The sequence below is a fragment of the Thalassophryne amazonica genome, chromosome 4 (genome assembly GCF_902500255.1).
Source record: "Thalassophryne amazonica chromosome 4, fThaAma1.1, whole genome shotgun sequence".
In the NCBI taxonomy this organism is placed as follows: domain Eukaryota; kingdom Metazoa; phylum Chordata; class Actinopteri; order Batrachoidiformes; family Batrachoididae; genus Thalassophryne; species Thalassophryne amazonica.
The window spans coordinates 28666941-28676691 of record NC_047106.1 but is presented as its reverse complement, the minus strand read 5'-3'; the positions used below and the strand labels follow the sequence as shown (position 1 = coordinate 28676691).

At 50.0% G+C, this 9751-nt stretch overlaps 1 protein-coding gene across 1 annotated transcript in view; it reads right to left on the bottom strand.

Annotated features, from left to right (window-relative positions):
- Positions 1–7723: 7723 nt before the first annotated feature.
- LOC117508888 (neurogenic locus notch homolog protein 4-like) overlaps positions 7724–9751 on the bottom strand; it is a 33281-nt gene continuing 31253 nt past the window's right edge. Inside the window, exons 11-14 of the mRNA XM_034168730.1 lie at positions 8660–8731; positions 8416–8542; positions 7977–8110; positions 7724–7731 (exon numbers count right to left, since the gene is read on the bottom strand). Of these exons, the coding sequence (XP_034024621.1) occupies positions 7724–7731; positions 7977–8110; positions 8416–8542; positions 8660–8731 (341 nt within the window). The remainder of the gene's footprint in view (positions 7732–7976; positions 8111–8415; positions 8543–8659; positions 8732–9751) is intronic.

Here is a 9751-nt window from a genome sequence, read left to right as displayed (position 1 = left end):
AAGTGGAGCGATAATTTGTTTGAATCAAACCATTGTTTAAACTTCCGTAGCTCCTTCTCCATCATGTCCAAGGTCTGTCCCAAGTGATCCCCACTACAAAACACCGTCGTATAATCAGCAAACAAAATACAACTGACGGACGTGGAAACCAAACATATGTCTTCTGCTTCATTGTTACGCCCCTGCTCGCCACCTCCGGTCAGCTGATCAGCTCCTCCTGGAGGTGCCGGGGTGCAAGCGTATGCTCAGAGGGGACCGAGCTTTTTCTGTTGTGGCTCCAAAGATGTGGAACGAGTTACCGCTCCACATCAGGCAGGCCTCTTCACTTTTTGTTTTTAAAACTAATCTTAAAACCCACTTTTATGCACTGGCTTTTAACCCGGAATGAGATCTTGATCTGTTTTGGTTGTTTTAACTGATTTTACTTTTGTTTTTTTTTGTACTTTGTGGTTTGTTACCTTTTATATGCCCCCTTGTGTACAGCACTTTGTTTCAGCTGCAGCTGTTTTTTTTTTAAAGTGTTTTATAAATAAAGTTGATTTGATTTGACTTGATGTCATCAATATACAAAAGAAACAACAACGGCCCCAGAACTGAACCCTGGGGCACCCCACAAGTAATTTTCATGAGTTCAGAATTTGTTCCACCAATATGTACACACTATCTATTGTATAAATAGCTAACTATTCAATCATATGCCAATCCCCTGATACTGTTATGTGGGCCGCTGAAGAGGAGGTACTGCTGGCCCACTACCACCAGAGGGCGCCCTGCTTGGAGTGCGGGCTCCAAGCACGAGAGGGCGCCAGACCCAGAAGAAGTGACAGCTGTCATTCATCCCCTGCACCAGCTGTCACTCGTTCATCATCATCATCACCATCATAAAAGCCGGACTGCAACTCCACCTCCTCGCCGAGAAATCGACTACCGAGAGGTAATTTCTCTGCTGACTGACACATTGTGTAACCAACTGAACTTCTGTTGCAGCCGTTTTCCTGAAGTGTTGCCTTGTCTGGAGGATTGGCGTTTGGTGTGAGAGTGACGGCTTCACCTCGCACCCCATCCCAGATAAGTGGTAGATCAGGAGCTGCACGAGTGTGTGTGATTTGGAGGTGGAGGTGCTCCCTCCTAACTGTGTACAGACTGTAGACCACTGAGTGTACGGATTTACACTCATTCATCTTGTCTCTGCTTTTTGCCAGCAGTACCAGGGTCGACAGCCGAAGACAGAGGTCACCTGGGGATTCGGGACTTGGCGGCTCCGGTGTTCTTCAGACCGTTGGTGGTGGAGGCCGTGTGGGACGCGGCCTCTCTCTCGTCGGGGTCTTCTATCTTCGAGCCTGCCCACACGTCACCTGGTGTTAATTGACTTTGCAATTTCTGTGTATTTAGTTGTGTATTGTCACAACAGTAAATTGTTACCTTTTGGCTTACTCATTGTCCGTTCATTTGCGCCCCCTGTTGTGGGTCCGTGCTACGACACCTTCCCAACAGGATTTCTCAGCCAATCGTCATGGATTCCGAGGGGCGTCAGCTCGAGCGTGAACGGCCAATGGCAGAGCCAGGAGCGCAGGCGTCAGCGGGAGGCGTGTTGGGTGAGCTGCAGCAGATCTTAACCGCCTTCACGGCTCGGTTGGATTTAGTGACCGAGCAGAATGTCCTCCTTAATCGGAGAGTGGAGGCTCTCGCCGCCAGGGTGGAAGCGCACGATCAGGGCGCTGCTGCAGCTCCTCCTCTGGCTGGTCCTGGGCCTGAATCAGACGTACCACTGGTCGTTCAACAAACCCCCCCACCATCCCCTGAAGCTTACATAAGCCCTCCGGAACCGTACGGGGGCTGTGTCGAGACGTGCGCGGACGTCCTCATGCAGTGTTCGCTCGTCTTTTCACAGCGCCCTGTCATGTACGCATCAGATGCTAGCCGGGTAGCTTATGTTATTAATCTGCTTCGAGGAGAGGCACGCGCATGGGCTACGGCGCTTTGGGAGCAGAACTCACGGCTCCTAACGTCTTATACTGGGTTTGTACGGGAGTTCAAACAAGTGTTTGATCATCCCAACAGAGGCGAGACCGCTTCAAACGTGCTGCTGTCGATAAGACAGGGGCGCCGTAGCGCAGCCGAGTATGCAGTCGACTTCCGCATCACGGCAGCGAGGTCCGGCTGGAATAACGTTGCGCTCCGCGCCGCCTTCGTAAATGGACTGTCACCGGTCCTCAAGGAGCACCTACTGGCTAAGGAGGAACTGCGGGATTTTGACGGGCTTGTCGATTTGGTTATACGCTTAGACAACCGTTTGAATGAGCATCGTCGGGAGCAGGCCGGGGGGCGTGACCGGGTACGAGCCGTCCCTCCCCCTTCCGGTTCCGACAAGGCGACGTCGTCCCCACGCTTCACTGCCAGAGAGCCCCGTGGGGCTACAGCTCCCCCTGCTGAGGAGGCTATGGACACGAGCAGGGCCAAAGTAAGATTAACTGACAGACAAAGGAGACTGGCCCGCGGGGAGTGTTTTGTCTGCGGCTCTTGTGAGCACATGCAGAGGGACTGCCCTGAACGGTCAAACTACAAACGCCCGTCCTTAGAATCTGGGCTAAGGGTGGGCCATAACACACATGCGGAAAGACCCCGCAGATCGGCACGAATCCCAGTAACAATCCTTTGTGAGGAGTTAACCCTTCACGCCCCAGCACTAATAGACACGGGGTCAGAAGGGAATCTGCTGGACAGCAGATGGGCAAAGGAAGTAGGGCTCCCTCTGGTGGCTCTGCCGGCACCATTGCAGGTAGATGGCACTCTTCTTCCATTAATCACACATCAGACACAACCAGTGACCTTGGTTGTATCTGGGAATCACAGGGAGGAGATAGTGTTCCATGTAACACCATCTACCTCCCGAGTGATTTTGGGTTTTCCATGGATGGTGAAGCACAATCCCCGGGTCGATTGGCCGTCCGGGGTTGTGATGCAGTGGAGCGAAACCTGCCACCGGGAGTGTTTAGGATCCTCGGTTCCCCCCGGCACTACAGCTAATGAGGAGGTCAAAGTTCCCCCCAATCTATCGGCGGTGCCAGAGGAGTACCATGATCTTGCTGACGTTTTCAGCAAAGATCTGGCGCTCACTCTTCCTCCGCACCGACCGTATGATTGTGCCATCGATTTAGTCCCGGACGTTGAGTACCCGTCCAGTAGGTTGTACAACCTCTCACGTCCGGAACGCGAATCAATGGAGACCTACATCCGGGACTCCTTAGCTGCCGGGCTGATCCGGAACTCCACCTCCCCGATGGGTGCTGGTTTCTTTTTTGTGGGCAAGAAAGACGGCGGACTCCGTCCATGCATTGATTACAGAGGGCTGAACGAGATCACGGTTCGCAACCGATACCCATTACCTCTGTTGGATTCAGTGTTCACGCCCCTGCATGGAGCCCAAATCTTTACGAAATTGGATCTTAGAAATGCGTACCACCTGGTTCGGATCCGGAAGGGAGACGAATGGAAGACGGCATTCAACACCCCGTTAGGTCACTTCGAGTACCTGGTCATGCCGTTCGGCCTCACTAACGCCCCCGCGACGTTCCAAGCTTTGGTAAACGACGTCTTGCGGGACTTCCTGCATCGGTTCGTCTTCGTATATCTGGACGACATACTCATCTTTTCCCCGGACCCTGAGACCCATGTCCAGCATGTACGTCAGGTCCTACAGCGGTTGTTGGAGAACCGGCTGTTTGTGAAGGGCGAGAAGTGCGAGTTCCACCGCACTTCTTTGTCCTTCCTGGGGTTCATCATCTCCTCCAACTCCGTCGCCCCTGCTCCGGCTAAGGTTGCGGCGGTGAGAGATTGGCCCCAACCAACAAGCCGCAGGAAACTACAGCAGTTCCTCGGCTTTGCAAATTTTTACAGGAGGTTCATCAGAGGTTACAGTCAGGTAGTTAGCCCCCTGACTGCCCTGACCTCCACCAAGGTCCCCTTCACCTGGTCGGATCGGTGCGAAGCCGCGTTCCAGGAGTTGAAACGCCGGTTCTCGACTGCGCCAGTTCTGGTGCAGCCTTATCCTGATCGCCAGTACGTAGTAGAAGTGGACGCCTCTGACTCAGGGATAGGAGCCGTGCTGTCCCAGAGCGTGGAGGCTGATAAAGTTCTCCATCCTTGTGCCTTTTATTCCCGCAGGTTGACCCCAGCTGAACGGAACTATGACGTTGGCAATCGGGAACTTCTTGCAGTGAAGGAGGCTCTTGAAGAGTGGAGACACCTGCTGGAGGGGGCTTCAAGCCCTTCACGGTTTTCACTGACCATCGGAACCTGGAGTACATCCGGACCGCCAAGCGGCTGAACCCCAGGCAAGCCCGCTGGTCTCTGTTCTTCGGGCGCTTTGACTTCCGGATTACATATCGCCCCGGGACCAAGAACCAAAAATCAGACGCCTTGTCCCGGGTGCACGAAGAAGAAGCCAAAGCGGGGCTGTCGAACCCCACCGAGACCATCATCCCCGAGTCCACTGTCGTGGCCGCCCTTACCTGGGACGTGGAGAAGACCGTCCGGGAGGCCCTGACCAGGAGCCCGGACCCGGGGACTGGCCCCAAGGACAGACTGTACGTCCCACCAGAGGCAAGAGCTGCCGTATTGGACTTCTGTCACGGGTCCAAGCTCTCCTGTCATCCCGGAGTGCGTAGGACCGTGGCAGTAGTCCAGCAGCGCTTCTGGTGGGCGTCCCTGGAAACTGACGTCCGGGACTACATCCAGGCCTGTACCATCTGCGCCAGGGGCAAGGCAGACCATCGGAGGACGACGGGCCTCCTCCAACCCCTGCCAGTGCCTCATCGCCCCTGGTCTCACATCGGCCTGGATTTCATCACGGGCCTCCCGCCGTCCCAGGGCAACACCGTAATCCTCACGATAGTGGACCGGTTCTCCAAGGCGGCCCACTTCGTGGCCCTCCCGAAGCTCCCGACGGCCCAGGAGACAGCAGACCTCCTGGTTCACCACGTCTTGCGGCTGCATGGGATACCGTCGGACATCGTCTCGGATCGTGGTCCCCAGTTCTCTTCACAGGTGTGGAAGAGTTTCTGCAAGGAGCTGGGGGCCACCGTGAGTCTCTCGTCCGGGTACCACCCCCAGACCAACGGCCAGGCAGAGCGGGCCAACCAGGAGTTGGAGCAGGCCCTGCCATGTGTCACCTCCGCACATCCGGCGGCCTGGAGTCACCATCTGGCCTGGATCGAGTATGCCCACAACAGCCAAGTTTCGTCTGCTACCGGCCTCTCCCCTTTTGAGGTGTGTTTGGGGTACCAGCCCCCATTATTCTCGCTGGTGGAGGGAGAGGTCGGTGTGCCCTCGGTCCAGGCCCACCTTCGGAAATGTCGCCGGGTGTGGCGGACCACCCGCTCTGCCCTGTTGAAGGCCCGGACGAGGGCCAAATCCCAAGCAGACCGCCGACGGTCCCCGGCCCCCACGTACCAGCCCGGGCAGGAGGTGTGGCTCTCAACGAAGGACATCCCCCTCTGTGTGGACTCCCCCAAGTTAAAAGACAGATACATCGGACCCTTCACAATCCTCAAAATCATCAACCCGGCCGCAGTGAAGCTCCAACTCCCAGCTTCACTGCGGATCCACCCGGTATTCCACGTGTCCCGTATCAAGCCACACCACACCTCGCCCCTCTGTGCACCTGGACCTACGCCGCCTCCTGCCCGGCTCATCGACGGGGAGCCTGCTTGGACAGTCCGCAGGCTCCTGGACGTCCGTCGTAAGGGCCGGGGGTTCCAATATCTGGTGGACTGGGAGGGGTATGGACCTGAAGAACGCTCCTGGGTGAAGAGGAGCTTCATCCTGGACCCGGCCCTCCTGGCCGATTTCTACAGAAGACACCCGGACAAGCCAGGTCGGGCGCCAGGAGGCGCCCGTTGAGGGGGGGGTCCTGTTATGTGGGCCGCTGAAGAGGAGGTACTGCTGGCCCACTACCACCAGAGGGCGCCCTGCTTGGAGTGCGGGCTCCAAGCACGAGAGGGCGCCAGACCCAGAAGAAGTGACAGCTGTCATTCATCCCCTGCACCAGCTGTCACTCGTTCATCATCATCATCACCATCATAAAAGCCGGACTGCAACTCCACCTCCTCGCCGAGAAATCGACTACCGAGAGGTAATTTCTCTGCTGACTGACACATTGTGTAACCAACTGAACTTCTGTTGCAGCCGTTTTCCTGAAGTGTTGCCTTGTCTGGAGGATTGGCGTTTGGTGTGAGAGTGACGGCTTCACCTCGCACCCCATCCCAGATAAGTGGTAGATCAGGAGCTGCACGAGTGTGTGTGATTTGGAGGTGGAGGTGCTCCCTCCTAACTGTGTACAGACTGTAGACCACTGAGTGTACGGATTTACACTCATTCATCTTGTCTCTGCTTTTTGCCAGCAGTACCAGGGTCGACAGCCGAAGACAGAGGTCACCTGGGGATTCGGGACTTGGCGGCTCCGGTGTTCTTCAGACCGTTGGTGGTGGAGGCCGTGTGGGACGTGGCCTCTCTCTCGTCGGGGTCTTCTATCTTCGAGCCTGCCCACACGTCACCTGGTGTTAATTGACTTTGCAATTTCTGTGTATTTAGTTGTGTATTGTCACAACAGTAAATTGTTACCTTTTGGCTTACTCATTGTCCGTTCATTTGCGCCCCCTGTTGTGGGTCCGTGCTACGACACCTTCCCAACAGATACCATACATCTGTAGTTTGTCCAATAGCACAGTATGGTCTATAGTATCAAATGCTTTCTGTAAATAAAAAAACCCTACAGTATATTGCTTATTTCAATTGCATTTGTAATCTGTTCAACAAAATCAATTATAGCCAGTGAAGTAGTGTCTTTTTTTCTAAAACCATACTGCTGTTCGCTAAACATGTGATGTTTAGTTATGAAATCATATAACCTCTTTAAAAATACCTTTTCCAAAATTTTGGAAAATTGTGGCAGGAGTGAGACAGGTCTATAATTTGAGAAGACATGTTTGTCTCCAGATTTAAACAAGCAGTATCACTTTTTAGCCAATTTCATTTTGAAAGGAAATTTCCCCGTCATTAGTGACAAGTTACAAATATACGTGAAAGGTTTAACAATACAATCAATAATATTTTTAATCAAAAACATATCAAAATTATCGCTATCAGTTGATTTTTTTCCCCCCTTGACTTTACGAACAATGTCAATTATTTCATATTCATCAGTTTCTTTAATGAACATTGAATCCTGAATGTTATTAACTGTTTTACTGTAATCCAAAGAGTGCATTCCAGAAGATACAATTGAATTAGCTAAATTTTTACCCACATTTACAAAGTAATCATTAAATTGTTCTGCTATAGCTTTATTGTCCTTAATGACTGTACCAGTACTTGTGTAAAAAATAAAAGGGCATGATATTCTTTAACACCTTTTCTCTTATTTATGATTTCATTTAAAATCTCCCATGTACCCTTAATGTCTGTTTTATTTTTTTTTTTCCAATAAATGACTATAATACTGAATTGGCTTATTATAATTTCTCATGGAAACCATACATTTACACTAAACAAAGAATTGCTTTGTATTGCACTGAATTATTCCATAATAAAGTATCGTCCCTGAATTGTATTGTAGCCACTGCACCTAGATACGTATCAATTTGATCAGGGACAGATGAAATCCCCCCCCCCCCCCAAGTTTTTGCATTTCTACTCATCTCTTATTCTGAGTTGTAAATTTGATTCACTTGGCTACGGCAGACAGATGCTCATTTTAGAGATATGGGAATGAACTGGCTGCCATCCCAGACTGAAGGCGGCTCCATGGTGTCTCGTGGATGCGGCAAAGCGCACCACCAGAACATGCTCCCAGACTTGCTTGATTTGGTGAAATTATTGATATTTGCAACCACCCAAACTGGTTTGATCCTGCTATATTTCTTTGCAAACATGAAATTAACTTGGGGAAAAAACAAAACAACATTTTTCCATTCTACCTGTGGGTGTCGCATCTCCTCCAGGGCAGTAAAAACCCGCCTGGCAAGGTCCAGATGGTTGAGTCAGACCTGCAGAGCTGCAGAACTGACCTGCAGGACATGGACTACAGCCTGAGCTGTCTGGCAAATAAAGACTGCAAACAAACACATGTACAGCTGCATGAAGAAACTGAAAAGTCCACAACTGAGAAATGTGTGTGTTGGACATAACTGTATAGACAGTAGAAATATACATATTGGGATGAGAGTAGGTAAAAACAGAACGGGTAAAATGTCTTATAAATCAGTTATGTGTGTGTGTGTGTGTGTGTGTGTGTGTGTGTGTGTGTGTGTGTGTGTGTGTGTGTGTGTGTGTGTGTGTGTGTGTGTGTGTGTGTGTGTGTGTGTGTGTGTGTGTGTGTGTGTGTGTGTGTTATCTGTAATGTTTTGCTTCACCAACCTGCTGGAGTAAGTTCCGAGTGGACATGGTGATGGGACACTCGTGCCCTCAGGACAGAATTTTCCCTTTGGACAAACTCCACCCACACCTGTGCTGAAGTTGCCGTCAGGGTTCGGAAAGTTTACACCTTAACAAGTGGCACATTTATTAGCTGGAGAATACTTTAATTCAGCACAGGTCTCACTGTTAAACGAAGCCCCATGGTTGAGTTTTACGAACTGGTAGTATCAGAACCAGAGAGTACCTGCTCGACAGTAGAACCCAGCTTGGCAGCGTCCACTGGGTTCAAACAGACCCCAGTCTTCACAGTAAAACCCTGTTAACAGACAAACCTTCACTGGAGTCAGTGAAATTCACTCAGGATGACAGCTATCCGATGCTATTTGGCATGAGTTCTGACTGAAAAATTGTAATTTGGGAGGTTTCTAATGGAACCTTCTCCAATAAATTTGATCTCTTTTTTGGTTTCATTTGAGTGACTGCTCCCAAAAAAATGTAGACATTTTTAAAAGGTCAGTCTGAATCTCTTTGCCAAATACGGCATATTTTTATACCAAGAAGCACAGATTTTCTTAAAGCTGCATTATGTAGCATTTAGTGTCATCTAGCGGTGAGGTTGCAGGTTGCATGATGCAATCACTGGCCGCAGTGTTGTTTCCCTTCACGTTTGGCAACTGTGATTCATGCTCCCTTGCCTTCTCTTGTGATAAGCAAAATGTACGATTCTCCATTTCACATAAATGAGGGTTCTCAATCTTGTTAGCCTATATTCTATTTCTGCAAATAAGCACCCATAAATCCTACACACTGTAGCTTTAATAAATTAGAGTGGGAGGATGTTTTCTCCTCCAAACCTTTTACTTTCAGGATTGTTGTCAACTCTTAACAATTAGTCATTTTGCAGCACATCATTTCAGGTTGTTTTTCTTTCAGTACTATAGTTAAATTTTGGCTCAGGGTTATTTAAGGCACAGTGACAGTAAATGGACAAGATCAAATGTTTGTTTGGATTCCACATATCCAGGCCAAACCACGTGTTTGGCTTGGTGTAGCTATATTTTAATTATCACTGAGACATCATGTTAGAAAAACAAAGAATTACCAAACAACTAACATGGCACAGAAGATGTTCAAATGTTTATTGGAGCTTTGACTCCAACACAAGTATCACAGCTATGAAGTAATCAGTTATTTAAAAAAATACTTCCAATATAATAAAATTAATGAATGAAACTGAAACATTTTCTAAACCTCTAAACTTTTAATGTTTCAATTCTTGTACATCAGGTAACTCTAAGAATAGTTCAAATCTGGTTACAAGCACCAAAATTTGACT